At 36.1% G+C, this 26,362-nt stretch overlaps 1 protein-coding gene across 4 annotated transcripts in view; it reads left to right on the forward strand.

Moving 5' to 3' along the window:
* The window catches only part of EXOC6B (exocyst complex component 6B), a 609,012-nt gene that overhangs the window by 329,344 nt on the left and 253,306 nt on the right, over positions 1-26,362 (forward strand). For all 4 annotated transcript variants that reach the window (XM_028116269.2, XM_088026464.1, XM_028116270.2 and 1 more), the window contains 2 exons: positions 4,171-4,305; positions 20,015-20,194. In XM_028116269.2, the coding sequence (XP_027972070.1) occupies positions 4,171-4,305; positions 20,015-20,194 (315 nt within the window). The remainder of the gene's footprint in view (positions 1-4,170; positions 4,306-20,014; positions 20,195-26,362) is intronic.

Below are 26,362 nucleotides of genomic sequence, written 5' to 3' on the forward strand. Positions count from 1 at the left end.
TTGCTTTATAGTGTTCTTTTTTTTTTTCCAGACAGTCCTCACAGAACTCTGCTTTATATAAGCATAACCAATACCTAATCTGTTGCTAATACCATGTCCTTGAAACAATGTTAAGGACAGTTTGGATTGCTGCAGTGATATATTTTTATAAGAGAGTGGGAAGTGAGGTTTAAAAATATCAAAGGAGCTCAAAACTCTGATGGAAGTTGATATCTGAAATTGCTTCGTTGCATCCTTAAGTTCAGAATTATCCCCACAGTATCTGGCTTTACATTTGTAAATGCCCTTGTAAGGATTTTGGTTAGCTGTCATTCAGGAGTAGAGATCACTTAGACCTCATTAACAGACATTATTCCCTTTGAAAATGACATGGTATCTAATGTAATCCAAGAGTGTTTTAATAGTCTATTCTATGCTCAGCAATGAAACATTTCAAAAGTGACTGACAGCCAATTGATGTAATTCATGGTGATCTTCTGTGTTGACAGATCTTTAAAAAGTCAAGGGAAATTACTACTGTACCCAGTGAAGCCGCCTCCTTTTTTTTTTTTTAAACTGCCAATATCCTGCAAAACAGGACAATTTTCTCTTTGACTGCCACTGTTTTTTATTTCGATAACATGACATGATTCCTCCTTATTATTAGGATTTCTTTTGATAGATTGAATGTGTTCCCCATAGGTAATGCTGACTTTAAAATAGAAATTCTTCATTTCTCCAAATTAACTCTCTTACTTTTCTGACTTATACATCAAGACAATCTTGCCAGTAGCCACCTTCCCACTCAGGAAGAGGAGTGATTTAATTTAGACAATTTAAATTTTTAAAATGATTTTAGTCTTTCTCTGAGGGAGAAACATGTTAAAAGGAAGAGTGTGATGAATTGCTTATTTTGGTAGCTGTTTTTTCCTAGAGCACTGTACAGTTAAAAGTCTGATGTTTTGGGTAATTTTGTAGAAAGAGTATCTGTGTCCAAAACTCAAGTCTCCAAATTCAAACTGTAGAATGAAGGGAAGGGGCTTAGTGAGGAATATGAACTTGTCTGATGAGTTGTGGGGAATAATACAAAGATCTAGTCCTATTGTTGCCCTAACTTTTAATTTTTTTTTTTTTTTTTGGAACTGCCTCTCTGGTTTTCTGCCCTTTGTCCTCATGTTTCAAAAGTAGACATTTTCGTCACATTTTTCCAGCTGATTCTTGGGGAGTAGAAGGTACCTTTTTCCTTAGTCCAATCTATTACTAAAGCATTGTCATTATGCTTTGACATGTATTTTTTGAGAATGAACAGTGTGCTTTAGCTCTGTGCTGGTTTGCTGTTGGGGAGATGAGAGTGTACTTTCTGATTATAATCCTATTAATATTTTTGTTTAATATTCCACAGTATAACACAATGACTTCTACTCAAGTATAATTCCAGCTTTTAAGCATTGTTTTGAAGTACCATTTGATTGTAAAATGTGTATTACCCCCCACCTTCATCTTCACTTCCAATTTCCCTTTGTGTCATCTATCCACTCTCCTGGCTGCCTCTCTCACTGAGGGAAGACCTAAGTTCATACATAGCCTTATACACGCAAACTCCCCGCGTGCCACAGCCCCACCACCACACACATTCTTGTGGAAATAAAAAGTTAAAGATGTGGGAAAGAGAAACAAAAAAAGGTTCTATTCCATTTTCTCTTTGTATTTCTTTTAGACTCTGGGAAATGTGAACAGTTTTCATAGTTGAAATAAGTAATTAGGTACCCCTCCTTTTTGAAATTTAGATTTATTTTTTACATGGAGTAGAATCAAAGCTTGGAGAGGTCTAGTTGATGGCAGACCCGGAATCTGGTATTTCAGCCTCTTGTACCAAAGCGTACAGCACTCCACAGCCGCCATTTTTATGTTTATGCCAAAAGTCTCTGTCAGAAGTCATTTCGATGAGTCCGTAATTTGAAGGTGGAGGACTTGGATTGAGTCGTAATTCCATTTAGGTTCTGTGATCTAAAGAAAATCATTTCATTTTTGTTTCTGTTTTAGTAAAAGAGAAGCAATAATTATGCCCACTTAACTTAGTTTTCCAGGTTGCTGGGAAGACAATGTAAGAAAATATATTGTGAACTACTTTGCAAACTTTAATTCTTTTTTTCTAAATTGATTTGTTAACATAAAATAGGGTCCTTTTCACTTTTTACATAGTCAGAATAATTATGCTTAATCTCCTTAGCCATGTTTACCTCTGTCACTATAATAATTACTGTTTGTCCATGTTATTGTCGGGGGGGAGAGAGAGAGAGAGAAAGGATTAACGTCACACTGAGAAAGTTACTTCTTACTCAAGAAAACATACTTGTAAAGGAAGGGCTGTCCTGGGTGCTCTGATTTCTTGAGACCCTGTGACTATTTCTAGTCATCTGGAAGTCAGTGTTTTGTTTGTTTGTTTGTTTTTATTATGTTCAGTTAGCCACTGTGTAGTACATAATTAGTCCTTGAGGCAGTGTTCACTGATTCATTAGTTCAGTATAACACCCAGTGCTCATCACAGCACGTGCCCCCCTCAATACCCATCACCCTGTTACCCCCTCCCCCCCATCCACCTCTCCTCTGAAACCCCCATAATGTTTCTTGGGGTCCATAATTTCTCACGGTTCATCTCCCTCTCTGATTTCTCCCCCTTTGGATTTCCCTCCCTTCCCCTATGGTCCTCCATGCTATTGCTTATGTTCTGCATATGAGTGAAACCATATGATAATTGTCTTTCTGCGTTTGACTTACTTCACTTAACATAATCCCCTCCAGTTCCATCCATGTTGATGCAAATGGTGGGTATTCATTGTTTCTGATGGCTGAATAATACTCCCTGTGTATATGTACCACATCTTCTTTATCCATTCATCTGTTGAAGGGCATCTTGACTCCTTCCACAGTTGGCTATTGTGGACATTGCTGCTATGAACTTTGGGGTGCATGTGCCCCTTCTTTTCACTAAGTCTGTATCTTTGGGGTAAATACCCAGTAGTGCAATTGCTGGGTCGTAGGGTAGCTCTATTCTTAACATCTTGAGGAACCTCCATACTGTTTTCCAGAGTGGCTGTACTAACAGTGTAAGAGGGTTCCCTTTCTCCACATCCTTGCCAACATTTGTTGTTTCCTGTTTTGTTAATTTTTGCCATTCTAACTGGTATAAGGTGGTATCTCATTGTGGTTTTGATTTGTATTTCCCTGATGGCTAGTGATGCAAACTGGAATTCTATCCTGACAATGAGAGTCGTTCTTTTTCATCCTCCTCGCACAGTTATTTATAGATGACTTTTTATCTTACCGGTACTGTTGTTTTTAAGGATCGCTCTTGCTAGAAAAGGAAAGTAGTAGTGACAAAAGGATATTTAATCCTCAAAATAACTGTGTGAGTTAGAAATTACTATTAACAGTTTGCAGATAAAGAAACACTTAGAGAAGTTAAGAAACTTTCTCCAGATTAATAATTTGTAAGTAGTTAATTCACTGATTTCTCTGACCATAATGCCCATGTTATTTCTTCCATAAGCTAATGTAGTTTGTTAATATCTGAAATCTATTCCAACATCTCACTGTTCCTTATGCCTAATTTTGAAACTTCTTCTTGCCATTTCAATTATTCTTGTTCTTTCTGCGGGAGTTCATTTACTTAATTCATTTGGCAATTATTTATTGCCAGGCACTGTGCTAAACAGTAGCAATTTTTGGGCTCCTGGGTGGCTCAGTCGTTAAGCGTCTGCCTTCCGCTCAGGTCATGGTCCCAGGGTCCTGGGATCAAGCCCCACATCAGGCTCCCTGCTCGGTGGTAAGCCTGCTTCTCCCTCTCCCACTCTCCCTGCTGTGTTCCCTCTCTCGCTGTCTCTCTCTCTGTTTAAAAATAAATTAAAAAATCTTAAAAAATAACCACAGTAGCAGTGTTTGTTCTAAGTCTAGTCTCTTAAACAGAAGAAGACATATGTTTAAAATAGAGTGACAAGTGCTCTTCTGGGAGTCAGGGAAGGCTTCGGAGGGAGTATGGCCTAAGCCCACGCTCTAACAAAACCTCTGTAGAATATATATGGCCCCTGCTACTCTGCCTCTTGTTTTTCTTCTACCAGCAGATTTCATATTGAGCCATTCGTTGTAAGGTGAATAGTCAAGTGACTCTTACCTGTGCTTGTTATTTTCTAGCTTGTCCAGATTATCATCAATACCACACACTTGGAGAAATCCTGTAAGTACTTGGAAGAATTCATCACCAACATCACTAATGTGCTTCCAGAGACAGTCCACACCACCAAGCTCTATGGCACCACAACTTTTAAGGTGAGAAGGCCCTATGGCTTCTGGTGTGCATAGTCTGGGGCATTCTACCTAAATGGCTTTGTTTCTCCCAAGATGCATAGTAGTGTGATTCACAACATGGTTTTGAGAATAAGTGCTTATGATTTCCTTAGAAAAACAAATACCAGTGCTACTTTCTAGATGTTTAGATTTAAAAATGTCTACAACTCTCTCCACTAAATCTTTCTGTATTTTGTACTTGAAAATGACTATTTCCTCAGTTGGCCCCCATCTTAGTCAAGAGTTCTTAAGTATGGTCTAGATAATAGTGGTTATAACCGAAATCAACATCAATTAAATTTTTTAAATTAGCTGTTCTTGCTTCTCTCTGTCCTGTGTCCAGTTTTTTTGACCTTACTTTTTAGTGAGGAATTTCTGTCCCTTACTATTGTCGTTAGCAATTTTATAATCATTTCACAAGGTGCCAGCATTAGTTTTTTTAAAAATTTTTAATTGTTATGTTAATCACCATACATTACATCATTAGTTTTTGATGTAGTGTTCCATGATTCATTGTTTGTGCATAACACCCAGTGCTCCACGCAGAACGTGCCCTCCTTAATACCCATCACCAGGCTAACCCATCCCCCCACCCTCCTCCCCTCTAGAACCCTCAGTTTGTTTTTTGGAGTCCATCGTCTCTCAAGGTTCATCTCCCCCTCCGATTTCCCCCCCTTCATTCTTCCCCTCCTGCTAGCTGCTTCTTTTTTTTTTTCCCTTAACATATATTGCAAATGCCTATCACCCAGCCACCCCATCCCTCCCACCCCCCACCACTCCAGCAACCCTCAGTTTGTTTCCTGAGATTAAGAATTCCTCATATCAGTGAGGTCATATGATACATGTCTTTCTCTGATTGACTATTTCACTCAGCATAACACCCTCCAGTTCCATCCACGTCTTTGCAAATGGCCAGATCCCATTCCTTTGCCAGCACTATTTTGATTTAGATTTTGACCAAACGGGAAAAATGACACTATTGTAGAGCAAAAGACAGGTTGATAGAGAGTTTCTGGAAAGTAAATGACTTAATTTAAAAGAGCCTTAGGAAACTCCTTTATATTGCCATGTTAGCTTTAAATAAATATTAAGCAGAAAAAGTAATAGGGTAACATCTTAAATACTAAAATGGTAGATTCCGATGTAAAGGCCAACCTGTATGTTTTGGGTTTTTGTTATTATTGTTATTATTTGATTGCTTTAGTTTTGAATGAAATCTTTTTCATCCTTTTGAAATCTAGAGGTTGATATTAATTAGATATAAAGTTGTAGAGTTGAAATCGTGATTTATACCCCCTGGTGTCTACTTTTTCCTATCCTTTTATCCTCTTTCCCTATTTATTGGTACCTTCCCTTGAAACGAGATTTAAGACAAGAAATTAAATTTGATTCATAACTGCTTATTGTATTTTATGAGATAAAAACTGTTAGTAAGATCTCCTCTTTTTCTGTTACAAGAAATGAAATAAGAAAGGACCCGCATAGCCAAAGCTATCTTCAGAAAGAAGAACAAAGCAGGCAGCATCACACTTACTGATTCCAAATTATATTTTAAAGCTGTAGTCATCAAAATAGTATGGTACTAACATAAACACGTATGCATAGATCAATGGAACAGAACAGAGAGCCCAGAAATAAACCCGTGTATATATGTATATAGTCACATTAATTTACAACAGAGGTGTATACACAAGAATACCCAGTGAGGAAAGAATAGTCTCTTCAATAAATGGACAACCACATGCAAAAGCATGAAACTGGACCCCCATTTTTACACCATACAAAATATCCAACTCAAAATGGATTAAAGATTTGAATGTAAGATCTGAAATTATAGAACTTCTAGAAGAAAAAATGGTGTGTGAACTCCTTGACACTGGTGTTGGCATTGAGTTTTTAATTTAATACCAAAGTAAAGGCAACAAAAGCAAAAATAAGTAATTAGGACTACATTAATATAAAAAGCTTCTGCACAGCAAAGGAAACCCATCAACAAAACACAAGAGCAACTGATGGAATGAGAGAAAATATTTCCAAATCATATATCTGATAAGGGGTTACTATCCAAAATGTATAAATGACTCATACAACTCAGTAGCAAAAACCCAAATAATCCAACTAAAAGGGGGCAGAGGAACTGAATAGACATTTTCTAAAGAAGACATACAAATGGCCAACAGGTACATGAAAAGATGTTTACAACACTAATCATCAAGGAGGTGCCAGTCAAAAACCACAATGAGCTATCACCTCAATACCTGTTAGAATAGCTATCATCAAAAAGACAAGAGAGAACAAATGCTTACAAAGATGTAGGAAAAAGGTGCTGTCGATGGGTATGTAAACTGGTATAGTCTCTATGGGAAACAGTGTGGAGATTACTCAAGAAATTAAAAACAAAACTACTGTATGACCCAGCAATCCCACTTCTGGGTATATATCCAAAGAAATAAAAATCATTATCTTGAAGAGATATCTATACGTCCATGTTTATTGCATCATTATTCCCAATAGCGAAGATATGCAAACAACCTAAGTGTTTCTCAACAGATGAATGGGTAAAGGAAATGTAGTACGTATATACACAATGGAATATTATTCAACCAAGAAAAATAAGGAAATTCTGTCATTTGTGACAATTATGGATGGACTTTGAGGGCATTACGCTAAGTGAAATAAACTAGACAGAGCTGGACAAATACTGCATGGTATCATGTATATGTGGAATCTTAAAAAAAAAAAAGGTCAAGCTCACAGAAACAGAAGAGAGAAGTGGTTGCCATGGCCTGGAGGGTGGGGGAAATAGAAATTGGTAAAGGGGTACAAACTTTCAGGTATGAGTAAGATTTGAGGATCTAATGGAAAACATGATAACTATAATTGATAATACTGTATTGTATAATTGAAATTTTCTAAGAGAATATAACTTAAGTGTTCTCACACAAAAAAAGTATGCAAGGTAATGAATATTAAGTAGATGATGAGACTTTTCATAATATATATATCAAATAAACATAATCCTTTTATTTTTTTATTTTTACTTTTAAAAATTATTTGTCAGAGAGAAAGAATGAGAGAGAGCACAAGGAGGGGAGCAGAAGGCAGAGGCAGAAACAGGCTCCCCACTGGGCAAGGAGCCCGATGTGGGACTCGATCTCAGGACCCTGGGACGATGACCTGAGCCAAAGGCAGACGCTTAACTAATTGAGCCACTCAGGTGCCCCTGTGCATTTTAAATATAATTTTATTTTCAACCATATCTCAATAAAGCTGAAAAAAACTGAGATGTTCACAAAATATTCTTTATGTACATATGTGATTAGGTCAGCTAATTACAGATGAATTACACATTCATGATGTCACTATGGATTGTTTCAAATTACCTAAAAATTTTTTTATTATACATTGTATTATATTGGTATTATTACTTGTAAACTTTTTAATAATGTCTCATTATATTAATATTGAAACTCTTCTAGTGAAGAAAAGATTTGTCTAATAAAGACCCAAGAATGAGTATAAGAGCTTTAAGAACTTTAGGATTACCTTGGACAGGTTAACAGGAATTATAATTACTATTAAATATTAGTATTATTATGGAGCATGGGCAATAATTTCATCAACAATATTTCCACTTGATTTACTGTGGAAGCCAAAACTTCTCCAGGAAAGAAAATGTGGGAGGGACTGTAGTTTAATGCTCACCAGAAAAGAGGGATTAAGGGAGTTAAAATGTGAGGTTCATTTATACTTGTCTCTCATATGAGGAATATATATATATATAGTATGTACTGCTACTCTTCCCTTAACCCACCACAATTTTCTTATTTCAAGGGGTTTTCAAATTATGATCAGAAATCCTCCTAAAGGATGGCTTGTGTAGTTTGTTGTTGCTCCAGCATTAAAATTGCTGAGGGAAAATTAAAGGCAGACAGGAAGCCATAGGAGTTGAGTAGCCAGTTAAATACTTAGTAAAGGAGAAGTTCTGGAGACCACTAAAGGTCATGTTGACAAGTGCTTATTGGAAACACTGATTGCTTAAAACACATTGAAAGTTTATTTTTACCAGGACTGTTTCAGACCAACTACCCCAGAACTCAGTATAAACATGGCAATTATAACAGCTACATGTTGTGTATTTTCCTAAGCTACTGTTTCCAGAAAAACTTTCCCTTGCAGATGGAAACCTTTATGCTAAAAAAGGGGCAAAAATAATCAGAAGGTCTTCAAGGTATTTTCCTGCAGAATTGCCTCTTGTTTCTGCCATATGTGACTAAATTAAGCTGGCATTCTTAGCTTTCCTTGTTCATAAGAATTCCCTTATTCTCTTACAAAATAGAATGGGGTATTTATTAATTTACTCCATCACAAGTGTTGTTTGTGTACCTACTATGCAACAATCTGGTAGGTTCTTTGGTAGAGAGAGAAAACATACTTAGTCATTGGATTTAGAGTGTATGATCTGCAGGGAGGACAGGCACTGTAACTTCTGTAAAGATCTATGTAAAAAACGCTCGAATAATACCATAAATACATTTAATCCCTCATCGATTCTACAAGTTTTTATGAAGCATCTACTGCATACCAGTCAATTTATAGGTATGAACTTTATAAACAAGTCTCCTGACTTTACAGAGTTTATATTGTGCTGGGGACGATAGATGATAAACAAAAAAATCTCATTTAATCTCAGGTAATGACAAGAACTTAGAAGAAAAATAAATGACCTGAATGAAATGAGAAATAGAATCATTTGGATTTCAGATAGATAGACTTTCCATTCAGAGGGAACAGTACAATAGTAGATAGGGGTTTAGTCTGGCAGTGATGTATCTATCGTTGGAGGTAAAAGTGGTAACAAATGAGATAGTCAGGAGTCAGATGTTTTCTGGCCTTGTAGGCCACAGTTAATACTTAGGATTTTATTCTGAATTGAAATGTAAGGCCATTAGAAAATTGGGAGTGGTGGCGATAATCTGATTTATATATTAATGGGTAACACTGGTTGCCGTGTGGAAAATAAATATGCTGTAGGTCAGGAAGAGTGGAAGAAGAGGGTTCGTTAATTTGGATGTTATTGCAGTAATCTAGGTAAGAGATAATGCTTTTTTGGGCAACTGTGGTAAGATGAAAGCAGTAAGAAATATTTTTGAAGGTAGAGATGGCAAATTTTACTGCTAGATTGGGGATGGGGTTATAAGAGAAAGTGTGGAGGCAAGGGTAACTCCCAAGATGTTTGAACTAAGCAAACTGGATGAATAGTGGTGCTATTCTGAGAGATGGGGAACAGTGAGAGAATAACAGACTTGGGGAGAGGCAGGGTAATCAAGACTTCCATTTTGGACACATTAAGCTTCAGGCATTTAGTAGTTGTTTGCAGAGAGATATTAAATTGACGGCGAAGTCATAGCTGGAAATAAAAATTTAGAATTCATCTATATAAAGATGGTATTTAATGCCGTGGGGCTGGCTTTCTTCTGGGAAATTAATGTAGATAGAGAAAAAGATAGAAAATAAGATAGAGAGGATTAGGCTCTAAGGGAAATCACCATTTCTAGGTCTACAAGGAGAGGAGAACTCCACAGAGGATGAGGATACTTATCTCAGCTTTGAGACCTTCAGGGAGGACTTCCCAGAAAAGGCACAACATGAAATGGTCTTGGGACCAGCAGGAGGTGTCCAGGTGGAGAAAAAGCTGAGGACAGAGTAAGGGACATTTTTAGGAGAGGCAACTTCATGTACAAAGATGAAAGAATAAAGGGTGCCTGGGTGGCTCAGTCAGTTAAGCATCTGCCTTCGGCTCAGCTCATGATCCCAGGGTCCTAGGATCGAGCCCCACATCGGGCTCCCTGCTCAGCAGGGTGTCTGCTTCCCTCCTTGCCTCCTGTTCATGCGCTCTCTCAAATAAATAAAGTCATTAAAAAAAAGATGAAAGAATACAATAAAACCAGACATATTCAGTGTAGAATAAGAGGGTGGTAGCAGTGAGATAGAGAAGTAGTTACATGCCAACTTGTGAAGCACGTTGTTTTGTATTGATAGATAATTTGGATTTTATCCTACTAAAGTCTGAGAGATTTCAAGCAAGGATATGTTGCATTTTTTAAATTAGATTTTTTTATTAAATTCAATTTAATTAATATATACTATATTATTAGTTTCAGAGGTAGAATTTAGTGATTCATCAGTTGCATACAACACCCAGTGCTCATTCCATCAAGTGCCCTCCTTAATGCCCGTCACCCAGTCACCCCATCTCCCCACCCACCTCCCCTCCAGCAACCCTCAATTTGTTTCCTATAGTTAAGAGTCTCTTATGGTTTGCCTACCTCTCTGTTTTTGTCTTATTTTATTTTTCCCTCCCTTCCCCTATGTTCATCTGTTTTGTTTCTTAAATTCCACATATGAGTGAAATCATACGGTATTTGTCTTTCTCTGGATATGTTGCATTTTAAAAAATAATCATTTTACCTTGCCTAGTTAAAAAGAAGGAAGGAAGGATTGAAAGAAAGGTGGAGGGAAGAAAGGAAAGAAGAGAAAGAAGAAAGGAAGGAATAAATAAATCACAGTCACTTGAAATTCGTAATCAAAAGAAATTAAATACCTAGAATATAAAAAAAAACCCTGGAATACTTTGTGTAACTGTGCTAATAAATTTGAGAATCTATAAGAAAATTATGATAAAAAGTGATTCAAGAAGATATAGAAAATTGACTAATAACTATGAAAGAAATTAAAAAGTTATTAAAGACTTCTTAAATTTGGGCAAGATCCATATGATTTTATCAGTGAACTTATTTAAATCTTCATGAAGCAGATAATTTCTCTATAATTTATTTATTTATTTATTTTTAAAGATTTTATTTATTTATTTGAGAGAGAGAGAATGAGACAGAGAGCATGAGAGGGGAGAGGGTCAGAGGGAGAAGCAGACTCCCCGCTGAGCAAGGAGCCGGATGCGGGACTCGATCCCGGGACTCCAGGATCATGACCTGAGCCGAAGGCAGTCGCTTAACCAACTGAGCCACCCAGGCGCCCTCTCTATAATTTAAACTATTCCAGATTGTAGAGAAAAGAAAAGGAAGCTGTCTCAGTTAATTTTTACAAAGTCAACATAATAATTTAAAAATCAGAGAAGCCACAGACAGTAATTTGAACAATTAAATGTAAATACTGAAGTAAAAATCATAAATAATAGACTATCAAACATAATCTAGAAGGACATGAAAAGTAGAAATAAAAGTAACATTAAGCATACAAGGATGATTAGTATTAGAAAATTATTTAAAATTGTCCACTTCTTGGGGCGCCTGGGTGGCTCAGTCGGTTAAGCGTCTGCCTTCAGCTCAGGTCATGATCCCAGGGTCCTGCTCTGCGGGAAGCCTGCTTCTCCCTCTCCCACTCCCCCTGCTTGTGTTCCCTCTCTCACTCCTTCTCTCTCTGTCAAATAAATAAATAAAATCTTAAAAATAATAATAAATAAAATTGTCCACTTCTTTAATAGATCAAATGAGAAAAAATACATGAGTATTTAAAAGATACTAAAATGGTATTTTATATAAATACTCTTCCTGATAAAATATCTTGGTGAACCCATCTATCAGTAATTGACAAATCCAGGGGGGCAGAAATTGACAGATCCAGCAGGCAGAATATCAAAAAGGCTATAGTTGAACTGAATGGTACTATTAATCAACTGGATCAAATTGACACTTATAGAATAGTTCATCTAACAACAGTGGAATACACATTCCTCTCAAGCTCACAAGAGCATTCGCCAAAACAGACCATATTCTGACTAATAAACACATCTTAACAAATTTTAAAGAATAGAAATTACATAAAACTTACTCTCTCCACATGGAATTAAACTGTGGAGATAAATAACAGAAGGATAGCTTTAAAATCCCCAAATATTTGGAGATTAACCAACACACTTAAAAATAACATGTGGGCCAAAGAAAACATCTCAAAGAGAAATTAAAAAGTAATTCAAACTAGGGGTGCCTGGGTGGCTCAGTTGGTTAAGCGTCTGCCTTTGGCTCAGGTCATGATCCCAGGGTCCTGGGATCAAGTCCCATAGTGGGCTTCTTGCTCAGTGAGGAGCCTGCTTCTCCCTCTGCTTGCTTGTGCTTGCTCTCGCACACTCTCTCTCAAATAAATAAATAAAATCTTAAAGAAAAATTATTTCAAACTAAATGAAAATAAAATACAACATCAGAATTTGTGGCATCACCAAAAGCAGTGCTTAGAAGGGAATTTATAGCATTAATTGTATATGAAGAAGAAATTTCTTTTTTTAAAAGATTTATTTATTTATTTATTTATTTTAGAGAGAAAGGGAGAGAGAGCGCATGAGTAGGGTGGGGGGCAGAGGGAGAGGGAGAAGCAGACTCCCCGCTGAGCAGGGAACCCAATGTGGGGCTCGATCCCAGGACCCTGGGATCATTACCTGAGCTGAAGACAGATGCTTAACTGACTGAGCCACCCAGGGGCTCCAGACAGGAAGAAATTTCTAAAATCAATAATCTAAGCTATTTTAAGAAGCTAGAAAAAGAAGAGCAAATTAAATCCAAAGTAATCAGAAGGAAAGAATAAAAATTAGAGCAGAAATGAATGGTTTTGCTATAGAAAATTGAAAGAGATAAATAATGAAACCAAAGGCTGGTTAATAGAAAGATTAATAAAATTGATAAACCTCGAGCCAAGCTAACCAAGAATCAAAGAGGGAAAACTCAAATTATTAATACCATAAATGAAAGAGGGACTATCACGACTGATTCCATGGACATTAAAAGAATAATATAGGAATATTATGAACAGCTCTATACCCACAGTTTGGTAACCGACATGAATTGAATCAATTCACTGAAAGACATAGTTTACCAAAACTCACACAAGGAGAAATAGATAATCTGAATAGCTTTATATCTATTGAAGAAATTGAATCAATAATTAATAGCCTTCTAAGACAGAAAACACCAGGCCTAGTTGAAAGTAATTGAAGAAGACACAAGTAAATGAAAAGATAGTCCATGTTCATGGTTTTGAAAGAACTATCATTGTTAAAATGTCCATACTACTCAAGTAATCTACAGATTCAATACAGTCACTATTAAAATACCATTGGTATTTTTTACAGAAATAGAAAAAACAATATTAAAAATTGAATGGAACTACAAAAGACTTTGAAAAGCCAAAGTAATCTCGAGAAAGAACAAAGCTGGAGGCATCATGCTTGCTGATGTCAAATTTTATTACAAACCTATAATAATCAAAACAGTATGGTACTGACATAAAAACAGACACATGGATCAATGGAACAGAACAGAGAGCCCGGAAGTAAATGCATATATGCTCAATTAGTTTACAACAAAGGAGCTAAGAATGCACAAAATGGGGATAGGATAGTCTCTTCAATAAATGGTGTTGGGAAAACTGGACAGCCACATACAAAAGAATTATATCATCCACTAAAATCAACTCAAAATAAAGACTTGAACCTAAGACTGAACCACTAAACTCCTAGAAGAAAACATAGTGGGTAAGCTGTTTGACATTAATCTTGTCATTGATTTTTTTTTTTTTTTTTGTATTTGACACCAAAGCAAAGGCAACAAAAGCAAATACGAACAAATGGGACTACATCAAGCTACAACTCTTCTGCACAGCAAAGGAAACCATCAACAAAATGAAAAGGCAACCAATGGAGTGTGAGAAAATATTTGCAAACCACAAATCCCAATAGGGGTTTGGTATCCAAATTATACAAGGAACTCATACAAATCAATAGCAAAAAACCCAAATAACCCAAGTAGAAAATGAACAAAGGATGTGAATAGGTATTTTTCCAAAGAAGACATAGAAATAGTCAACAGATACATGCAAAGGTGTTCAGCATCACCAACCATCAAGGAAATGCAAATCAAAACCACAGTGAAATATTACCTCACACCTGTTAAAAAGACAAAAGATAAATGCTGACAAGAATGTGGAGAAAAGGGAACTCTTTTTTTTTTTAAGATTGTGCTTATTTATTTGACAGAGACACAGCGAAAGAGGGAACACAAGCAGAGGGAGTGGGAGAGGGAGAAGCAGGCTTCCTGTGGAGCAGGGAGCCCAATGCGGGGCTCGATCCCAGGACCCTGGGGTCATGACCTGAGCCGAAGGCAGACGCTTAATGACTGAGCCTCTCAGGTGCCTCAGAAAAGGGAACTCTTGTACACTCTTGATGAGCATGTAAACTGGTTACGACCTCTATGGAAGACAGTTTAATAGAGGTATCATATCATCCAGCAATCCATACGTAATTTCTTGGTGTGTGTCCAGAGAAATTGAAATCATCATCTTGAAGACTTATCTATACTTCTGTGTTCATTCCAGCATTATTCACAATAGCCAAGATACGGAAACAACCTAATTGTCCATCAGTGGGTGGATGGATAAAGATATTATATATGCATACTCACACACAACACATCATATACACAATGGAATATCATCCAACTTTAAAAGAAAAGGAAATCCTGTCATTTGCAACAACATGGATAAACCTATAAGGCATTCTGCTAAGTGAAAATATGCCAGACAGACAATGACAAAACTGCATGGTATCAGTTATATGTGGAATCTAAGAAAATAGTTGAACTCATGGAAACAGAGAATAGAAAAGTTGTTGCCAGGGGCTGAGAGGTGAGGGAAAAAGGGAGAGGTTGATCAAAGGGTATAAATACTCAACTGTAAGGAATAGGTCTGAGTATCTAATATGTAACATGGTGACTATAGTTGATAACACTGTATTATATAAATGAAATTTGGTAAGAGAGTAGAGCTTAAATGTTCTCACGCCCCCCCAAAAAAGTGTGATGGGTTTGGATGTGTTAATTAATTCGATGTAGGAAATCCTCTTACAGTGTATACCTATATCTACTCATTGTGTTGTATATTTTAAATATCTTACAGTTTTGTCAGTTGTACCCTAATAAAGCTGAAAAAAGTTCTTCCAAATATTTGAGGAAGACATTACACCATTCTCTTTTTTTTTAATAGATATTTTTTTTTTTAAAGATTTTATTTATTGAGAGAGAGAGAGAGCGAGAAACAGAGTACAAGCAGGGGGAGCTGCAGACAGAGGGAGAGGGAGAAGCAGGCTTCCCGCTGAGCAGGGAGCCCGATGCGGGGCTCGATCCCAGGACCCTGGGATCATGACCTGAGCTGAAGGCAGACGCTTAACGACTGAGCCACCCAGGCCCCCTACACCATTCTTCCACAATATTTTCTAGAAAATAGAAGCAGTGGAATACTTCCTCACTCGTTGTATGAGGCCAGCATTAATGTAATACCAACCAGACATTACAGGAAAGAAAATCTACAGGCTAGTATCTCTCATGAACATAGATAAAAAAATTCTCAACAAAATATTAGCAAACCCAATCCAACAAAGCATTAGAAGAATTATACCCTATGACCCTGGGATTTTCTTGGTCTGCAAGACTCATTTAACATTCAGAAATCAGTGTGATGCATCGCATCAATGGGCTAAAGAAGAATTATAGTCATAACAGTAGGTGCTCTCAGCAAACCTAGAATAGAGGGAGAACTTCCTCAACTTGACAAAGAACATCTATGAAAGTCCTACAGCTAACATCATACATGATGATGAGAAACTAGACGTTTTCCTGCTAAAATCAGGAAAAGCACAAGGATGTCCCTTCATACCACTCCTGTTCAACATCCAATAAGACAGAAAAGAAAATACTTACAGATTGGGAAGGTAGGGGTTTGTTTATAGATGACATGATTGTGTCTAAGTAGAAAATATGAAAAGTTTAACAAAAAAACCACTAGAAGTAATAAGTGCATATAGCAAGGCTGAGGATACAAGGTTAATATACAGAAGTCATTTGCTTTCTCTTTTATACCAGCACAGCAAAGGAAACCATCAATTTGCAATTAAAAATACAGTGCCATTTACATTAACATCAAACAAGAGAGAAATAGGTTTAAATTTAGCAAGTAAACAAAATCTACATGAGTAAATTTATAAAATTCTGATGAAAAGAAATCAAAGAAAAAAGATCTAAATAAAGGGAAATATGTTCTATGTTCATGTATAGGAAGACTTAAAATTTTATCAAAATACCAGTTCTTCTCAAGTGGATTTATAAATTCAATGCAATTTCAATCCAAATCCCTGCAGATCATTTTGTGAATATTGACAAATTGATTCTTAGTATGTATGGAGAGGCAAAACACCCAGAATAGCCAATACAATATTGAAGAAGAACAGTGTTGGAGGACTGACAGTACCTTACTTTAAGACTTACTATAAAGCGACAGTAATCAAGACAATGTGCTATTGGCAAAAGAGTAGATAATAGATCAAAGAAACAGAATAGGGGGCCCAGAAATAGACGCACACTGATATAGTCAACTGAATGTTGATGGGGAGTAAAGTCAATTTAATGGAGAAAGGAAAGTCTTTTTAATAAACGTTGTTTGGATAAACTGGACATCCATATGCAAAAAGAAAAAATAATCTAGACAGATTATTACACTTATTAGACTTTTACTTTTATTACAGATCTTACACTTTTCACAAAAATTAATTCAAAATAGATCATAGACTTATATGTAAAACACAAAACTTGTGTTTAAAACTTATAGAATATAGCAAAAGGGAACATCTCAGTTACGTTGGGTATGGCTATAACTTTTTGGATGCAACACCAAAAACATGATCCATCAAGGGAAATATTGCTAAGTTGGACTTTATTCAAATGAAAAATTTGTTCTCTGAAAGACCTTTTAAAGAGAATGAAAAGGCAAGCCTTAGGTCGGGAAAAAATATTTGCAAAACATATCTAATAAAGACAAATCCCAAATATACAAAGAACTAGTAAAACTCAACAATAAGAAAACAGACAACCCAATTTAAAAACAGGCAAAAGTTCTGAACAGAGGAGATGGAGAGAGAATTGTAAATTAAAACTACAATGAGATGCCACTACACAACTGTTACAATGGCTAAAATCCAACACACAACACCAAATGCTGGAGCAGCAACAACTCTCATTCATTGCTGGTGGTAATGCCATTTTGGAAGACAGTTTATTAGTTTCTTTCAAGTCTAAACATAGATAGTCTTACCATGCAATCCTCCAGTCATGCTTTTTGGTATTATCCAAATGAGTTGAAAACTTAAGCCATACAAAACCTTACGCATATTTGTTTAGAGCAGATTTACTTATAATTGGCCAGACTGGAAGCTACCAGGATGTCTTCCTATAAGTGAATGGATAAACTATGATACATTCAGACAATGGAGTATTATTCAGTGATGAAAAGGAATGGACTATCAAGCTATGAAAAGACATGGAGGAAGCTTAAATGTACATTGGTAAGGAAGAGAAGTCAATCTAAAAAGCTACATACTGGGGCACCTGGTTGGCTCAGTAGGTTAAGCGGCTGCCTTTGGCTCAGGTCATGATCCCAGGGTCCTGGGATCGAGCCCCGCATCGGGCTCCCTGCTCAGCAGAGAGCCTGCTTCTCCCTTTCCCTCTGCCTGCTGCTCTGCCTACTTGTGCTATCTCTCTGTCAAATAAATAAATAAATAAATCTTAAAAAAAATAAATAAAAAGCTACATACTGTAAGACTCCAAATATATGACATTCTGGAAAAGGCAAAGTTATGGAGAAAGTATAAAGGTCAGTCGTTGCCAGGATTCAGGGGATGAGCAAAGGAGGAATGAACAGATAGAACTGAGTGGATTTGTAGAACAGGGGAACTATTCTGTGTGATACTGTAATCGTGAATATATGACATTATACATTTGTCAGTACCCATAGAACTGTACCACGCTAAGACCAAACCCTAATGCAAACTGTGGATTTTAGTTAATAATAAAACATCAATACTGTGGTTCATCAGTTGTAACAGATGCACCACACTAATGAAGTTTTGGTATAAGGTAAACAGTGGGAGGGGAAGATGTGGGGCAGTATATGTGACTGCTCTGTACTTCCTGCTCAATTTTTCTTTAAGTCTCAATTTCTAAAAAATAATGTTTATTAATGAAAAGAAAACTCTTAGTAAAATGGGAATTCAAGGACAGTATTAGTTTATCATACAAGTGTGTAAGTATGTAACCATAGAAATACTCATTGAAACATTGTTCATATAAATATAGTCAGTGCCTATAATTGTAGTATGTAAGTACATTGCCAAATTATGCAGCCACTAAAATGATGAAAATGGAGAGGAAGGTATGAGTTAGAAATTTAGGAGTTAGAATTTATAGGACACAGTGATTGACTATGAAGGGAAGAATGGCATCCAATATTTTGTGTAGATCTCTGCCTTGGACTGAACTAGACAGGTGAAGAGTGGGGATTATGATTCATCTACTGTTGGACTCATTGTATTTAGTTTCTGTGGTCATAATGCCCAGGAAGTGATCAGATATATAGGTCTTTGGGGTGCCTGGGTGGCTCAGTTGGTTAAGTGTCCAACTCTTGATTTTGGTTGAAGTCATGATCTCAGGCTCCTGAGATTGAGCCCCACATAGGGCTCTGTGCTGAGTTTGGAACCTGCTTAAGATTCTCTCTCTCCCTCCCTCTGCCCACCCCTCTCCCTCCACTTGGGCTCTCACTCTCTAAGAAAAAGAATAAATACATACATAAAAAAAGGTATATGGGTCTTTAGCAAGAGTAGGTTTGGATAGAGATAGTGTAAGTTCTAGGAGTTGATGTAATCACCCAGTGAAATTGAGAGAATTAGAGGCCAGAAAGGTAAAAGTAAAACCAGGAGAAAACTATGTTGTGAAAGCTAAAGAACAGAGTTCTAGGAGAGAATGTTTAATAGAGACCAACTAAGATCAGACTGAAAAGTGAATATTGCATGCTGTAGCATGAAGTCATGGGTTACTGTGGACCAAACCATGTTGACAGATGGTTAGCACTAGAATCCTGATTGCTCTTGTTCAAGTAGACCTGTTTGTCCTGAAAATATTTTTCTTGGAACTTTAGTCCCATAATACTTCTTACAACCGTTTATATGCTAGTGTACATCATGAATCTCTTAAACAGGGTTTATCAAACTTATTTGATCTAGGAACTCTTGTGCTGTTGTGTTAGCATTTTTCAGATCTGGTGTTCCTTAGGACACATTTCAGGAAACATCGGCATGTACCAATCTGAAGAAGCTTGGTGACAGAGACACTAGAGAGGTAGCATAGTAGCTAGTGGGAATATTTATAGCTTGAAGCTGAAACTTCAGGATACTTACTTTAAGCAAAATGAGGAGACTAGGGGCTATAGAGAGGTTATTATTACAGGAAGGGGAGGTTCTTGGAGTCCTAGAAGAGATGAACAGGAATAACACCCTGAGAGTGAGTGTAGTTTTGAACAAATGTAGGAAAGTAAAAAAGGATGCAGATAGTTGAGGCAGTAAAGGTAGATTCTCTATTTGGTGAAGCAAAACAATAGCTTGTCTTGCAGACACAGAATAGAAAAGACTCTACTGTGCTTTTGAAAAAGAAAAATTGATGAAGACTGTGATATTACTTAATATTCCCAATTCTGTCACTTAGTGGATGTAAGTCTGTAATGTAAGATGTAAGAAATGTCTCCAAGTAGAAATTTCCGATTATACTGGAAGTCTAAATGATTTTTAAAATTCTGTATTTCACAGGATGCCAGACATGCAGCGGAAGAAGAGATTTATACCAACTTAAACCAGAAGATCGACCAGTTTCTACAGCTGGCTGACTATGACTGGATGACTGGAGATTTGGGCAACAAAGCTAGTGATTACCTAGTAGACCTCATTGCCTTTCTACGAAGCACTTTTGCTGTATTCACACACCTTCCTGTAAGTGACAATTGCTCTTACATTGCCCATCATACAGAAAAAAGTTTTCTTAAAATTTAGTTTGGTGAAAGATGTTTGTGCTTTAACTAGCTGGGAAGCTCTTTAGGATATAAAAACTCACACTATAATTATCATGCTTTGATGAGATCTAAAGACCTCTCTAATCATTTTTTCATTGACTTTTGCATTTTGTTTATTTTGAAAATGGTCCCTAATATTATGTCTATTTCTGTTCCTCTTAACTTCACCTAAAGTAATTCGTGCAAACCACATAGTGAATGGCATGATAGAAATAGAAGACAAACTTAAGAGTTAGAATTTCAGGTATGTAACACATAGTGAATGCCATGGTAGAAATAGAAGACAAACTTAGGAGTTAGAATTTCAGGTATGTATCTTTTAGTCCTAGAATATCCATTTAATTTTTTTAAAGATTTTATTTATTTATTTGTCAGAGAGCACAAGCAGGGGGAGCTGCAGGCAGAGGGAGAAGCAGGCTCCCTGCTGAGCAAGGAACCCAATGCAGGGCTCATTCCCAGGACTCTGGGATCATGACCTGAGCCAAAGACAGATGCTTAACAGACTAAGCCACCCAGGCACCCCTCCATTTAATTTTTTTTTAACCTCAAATTCTCTGGTGAAATTCTCCATCTTTTTATCTAATTTGTCTATCTTTTCTCTATTTTCTTGAGCATATTAATTAGTCATTTTAAAGTTGTTTTTTACTAATGGTGAAGTGTCGTTCACCTACATGTAGGTGGAATTATTTCAATTTTTTTTTCCTGGTTATCAGTCATGTGATCCTATCTCTTCCTATTATTTTTTGGTTGGTGTTAGACATTGCATTTAAAACATGTAGAGGTTCCAGGTGGTAACATCTCCCACCAGAATTGGTTTATCCCTTCCATTACTAAGTAGGTACTGTGGGCAGGTGGGTTATGGTTTGAGCCTCATCGTCTTAATCCCATCATGGGCTAAGCCTCATCGTCTTATTCCCATTCCCATCATGGGCTAATAGCTCTTTGGTGTCTCTCTGTTTTTCACTGCCTTCTATATTGCTTGGTGGGAGCATTGGCCTGCAGAAAACTAGGTTATTTCATCTAGCTTTACCTTGACACCAAAGCAAGACAAAAGTAGTGCAAAAGAGCAAATGATGAACCAATAAATAAATTTTAGCAAGTCAATTCCTAAGTGTTTTAAGAAAATAATTTACCACTACTATGTAGGATTCGTTCTAGAGATGCAAGGATGGTTTGATATTTGAAAATTTGTTAATCTAATTTATCACATTACTAGGTGAAAGAGATGAGCATTATCTTTGTGTATTCTAAAAAGGCATTGCACAACATCCAGCCTGCACTCCTGATTTTAAAAAAACTTACTAAAATACAAGCAATGTAATATTTCAGTAACATGATAAAGAGCATCTATGTGAAATTCAGCAACCACCATAGATTTAACAGTGGAACGCTGAAAACACTTATTTGCATTTACATCAAAAGTATGGCGAAGATACTTCTTACTAGTGCTTTAGAAGTTCTATGAAATAAATAAAGTTAAAAAAATCTATTACTATGTGGTTGGATAACCCCCCAAAAATCAATGAAAAAATAATAGGACCAATAAGACTTTTGTTGGTTAGATGGTCCACTTAGAAAACAAATCAGCTTCTCTTATATTAGCAATACCCTCATAGAAAATATATTGCAAAAAAAAAATGCCCGATTCATCATTGGATTTTAACATCACTGTAAGTATACTTAAAAAGTTATATGTAGGACTAATGTGAAGAACATGTCACAAAATAATTTAAAAGAGACTTTATTATGTGCAAATACATATAGCATTTTTTAGGTGGGAAAATTTCATATTGGAAAGAATTTTTCCAAAATTAATCTAATTACCATGAATAACAAGTGAATTTGATGGTGGTGGATTATTTTAACAAAATAATTCTAAAATTTATTTGCACGCAAAAATGGATAGTATTTGCCAAAAAATATGAAAAAGTAAATTGAGTGTGGTCTTTTCCTATCAAGTGTAGAAATATTATTATAAACCAAAAATAATTTAATATCCTTCTCACACTGGAGTAGACTGATAGATTAGAGGAAGAGAACCTAAAATCTGGAAATAGTTAAAAGTACATGTAAGAATTTAGTATATGATAAAGGTGACATTAGCAATTGCTGTTGCCACTGCTATCTGCTAATTTGGATAAAAAGATGTTTTCATATATCAAAATAAATTCTAGATCAAATGCATGTTTACATTTTAATTTATTTTTTAATTTTTTTTATTTTATCTAAATTCAGGTTAGTTAACATATAATATATTATTAGTTTCGGGGGTAGAATTTAGTGATTCATCAGTTACATATAACACCAGTGCTCATTACATCACGTGCCCTCCTTAATGCCCATCACCCAGTTACCCCATCCCCCCACCAACATGTTTACATTTTTAAAAAGAAAGAAATTACGGGAGAACCAATAAAAATATTAGCAAATATTTCTATAATCTGAAAATAAGTCACTGTCATAAGGATGACACCAAGGAATGAAATCATTAAGGAAATGGTTAATAATTTGGCCACATAAGATGTTTTGTAAGATACCTAACAAGAATTAATAAAGGAAATAGAATGTAAGCTTACTACAAAAGTAATTAACAAGCATTCCAAAAGGTTAATATCTGTAATATATAACAATATAACCCATTGTTTCAAACTCAGTAAGAAGACTGCGCAACTTATTGGGAAAATTTGCAGATGTTGTATTTTAGGCAGTCAGAAAAGAAGAAAAATAAAAGACTAATGATAACATGAGCAAAATGTGTAACTCTGGTAATAAGACATGTATATTAATATTGTGGGATAGTCTTCCCTCTAAATTTGCCAAAAGTAAATAAGAAAATGATAACATTCAATATTTATGAGAAACATTTCCCCAAATAGGTATTCTGATACATTCCTGGAAGGTATAAAAATTGGTATATTCTTCTTGGTGGTCAGTTTTTCAGAATGCCTCAAAAATCTCTTAAAATTTGCTTACCTTTAACCCTGCAATCTAGTTCCATTTTTAGAGATTACTTTTAGAAATCTTAATGAAATAATCATGGGTGTATTATACAATTCACATATAAGTGTGTTCGACATAGTATTGTCTTTTGCATAGTGGAGTGGGGAATAAATTAAAAGCCAGTAACAGATGTATTAGCTCAATAAATTATTATATATTCACATACTATGATCTCAATCACTCATTAAATTAGTGGAGTTGGATATTTATCAATTTAAAATATGTTAATTATTTCTTGACTGGAAAAGCAGATTGTAAAATAGTTTTATACTATATGATCTCACTTTTATTAATATAGATACACATACATTAATCATCTGTATTATATACAGTAAAACTCTAGAGTTACATACTCCGTGGTTTAACTATACTAGTCTCTGTATAGCTTTTATTTTTTCTTTTTGTTTATCTGTGTTTAAAAAAATATTTTTTCTCTTATGCTTTTATAATTCTGGGGGTGGGGAAAGGTGATATTTAGAATTACTATTCTCTGTTCCAAGAGGATTTTGTCCTTGATAATTAATGTATACTTAAAAAAACCTACTTTTATTGAAGAAAGATTTTTACAAATGTGTTTCATTTTGTGGAAGGGAAATGGCCAGTCGTTTTGGCCGTAATGTCTCCCCCCAGCATTGTACAGTTACTTGAGTGAGTCAGATTTTGGAATTCATGGGAAATAAAATGCAATAGTTCAAATTCGAAGCTACCCTGGACAGGTGTTCCCTATATTCATCTTCCTTGTTTTTTTTCTGTTTTTTTTTTTTTAAGATTTTATTTATTTGACAGAGAGAGACACAGTGAGAGAGGGAACATAAGCAGAGGGAGAGGGAGGAGCAGGCCTCCCGCCAAGCAGGGAGCCCGATGCAGGGCTCGATCTCAGGACCCTGGGATCATGACCTGAGCCGAAGGCAGACACTTAACGACTGAGCCACCCAGGCTCCCCTTTTCTGTTCTTAAAATATAAAAATGACACCCTAGTAAGCGCGAGTGTCATATGTCATATAATACATTGGTTCCTATATATACAATAGCTATCATATGTCAGCCCCATACTGACTTTAATGTCCAGGCCATTTAGAAGCAGTACTGTTAATGAGACTCTTGTTCGTGTAACACAAAATATATGCTTTTTCCACCAGTAGAGTTATGACCTTTCTTTCATGTCTATACTGTAAGTAATTTGTTGAGGATTTTTCCTTTTTTTGTTTATTTTGAGCTGCCATTGCTACCTAAATGCTGTAACCTCTCGGTATTGATCAGGTTGATCGTACTATCCAGAATCAAAGTCAGAGGTAACTCACAGCCCTAAATTTTCAGTATTGCTTCCACAAAATGCCATGTTTCTGTGTGGTCTAGTATATAGATGTTCTTTCTAAAGCCACTGTTTCAAAAGTATTTCTAGTCACCAACCATTATATTCTCTAGAATCAAATTGGTACAGCTTCTAAAACTACCCCTTCTTCTGGTTTTTACACAGACAGCAAAAGAGACTGCCCAGCATTTGCATTTTGTTCCCCAAAATGCTAAATATCGTCTTCATGGAAGCTCATATTAGTAAAATGTATTAGCCAAACAGAACTGTGTCTGAAATTTGCTCTTGTGTACTATAGTGAAAGGTGAGAGAGGGAGGAGCTATTTCTGAGAAAAAAAACCCAAAATCATTTGTTTTTTAATTAATATGAATATTTCTTTTCATATTTTAAATTCCCTAGCAAGAGTGGCTCTCTTGTCAAAGAGAGATTGAATAATAGGAACTATATATATATGGAAAGAACTGTAAAGAAAACGCCAGACTGCCTTGTTATATTATATTTTAAAATCCCCAGGTTTTCTTAGTTCTCAGTGATGTTTTGTCATCACACTAGCAACATAACCAAAGGGACGGGGCAGTGTGTAGGTGTGTGTATGTGAAAGAGAGAGAGAGAGAATGAATTGAGAGGGAAAGAGAGAATGGGAGTGGATGTCCTAGATTATACTTCACTGAACACTGAATGGTAAGGGGGGGAAATTACTGAAATTTGCAACTATTTTCCCCTTGAAGTTTTGATGACCAAGGTGGCCTCCCTGTTTTCACGAGGCACCCAGAAGTGATTGTCATAATAAGGTTTTCCACAGTTAGAATTCTAAAATGTTGCCTTGTCTTTTAAGAGATGAGGTTTAGTACACAAGCATGTTTGCAGCTCCAGTTGTGTGATTTAGAATTGCATGCACAGCTACCCATTTTGCATGCTCAGCATAAGAGCGTACTTTTGAGAATTTATCCTTGTTATCCTGATAATTATCTTTGAGAAATGCATGAGAGAGAGGAAATGCAGTCTCAAGTAACGGACCCAGAGGAGGGAATCCTAAGTTTGTTTTCTCTGTCTGCTTTAATGTTAATTTATACGACCTGGGTCAAGATCTCTCTTAACCCATTTCGGTTTGCCTTAGTTTCTTTGTCTAAAAATACAGTGATACCTGTCCTTGGCCTTCCTTCCTGGGCAGTTACTTGATGGGCCATCTTTAAGGGAAAGTTCTTTTCTATATAAAAGTTCCTGAAATTTTCCTGCCTAAAACCCTTTTAAACAACATTTCTCTTAGCACTGCATTTCATTCTGTGAACTGCTGCTGCCTCAGGACTAACCAAATGATTCTGCTATTTAGAAAGTGTCAGTGCCTCCCGTTAAGTATAAACTCTTCTCTGTGACCATCAAGACTTTCCATTAATATGACCTCCATTTTGTCCTTGTCTCTCTTGGTTTTTTGTTTGCCCAAGATATTCCTTCCAAACTGAAGTAATGCTCTCCGTCAGGCACATCCAACAGTTTTCTGCCTTTGGTGTTGTTCATAACTTTTTGTCTACTTTAGCTATGTGTATTGAAATATTACCCATCCTTCAAGGCTCATTTCAAATCCTTCACCTCCTATGAAGCCTTCTCCAGTTCTCCTAACCAGACATGACATCTTTCTTTTTTGTGGCTCTTATTATATGGCACTAACCTAATCCTGTCTTGGGTGGGATGTGTTATTGATTTGTGTGCCTATGTCCAGAAAGGGAAGCATGGTAATTTAGAAGTCCCTACTGTGTTCCAGATGTTTTACATGTGTT

This window comes from Eumetopias jubatus, unplaced genomic scaffold (genome assembly GCF_037043125.1).
Source record: "Eumetopias jubatus isolate StellerSeaLion01/CBP00866 unplaced genomic scaffold, mEumJub1_p1.0 scaffold_9, whole genome shotgun sequence".
NCBI classification, from domain to species: domain Eukaryota; kingdom Metazoa; phylum Chordata; class Mammalia; order Carnivora; family Otariidae; genus Eumetopias; species Eumetopias jubatus.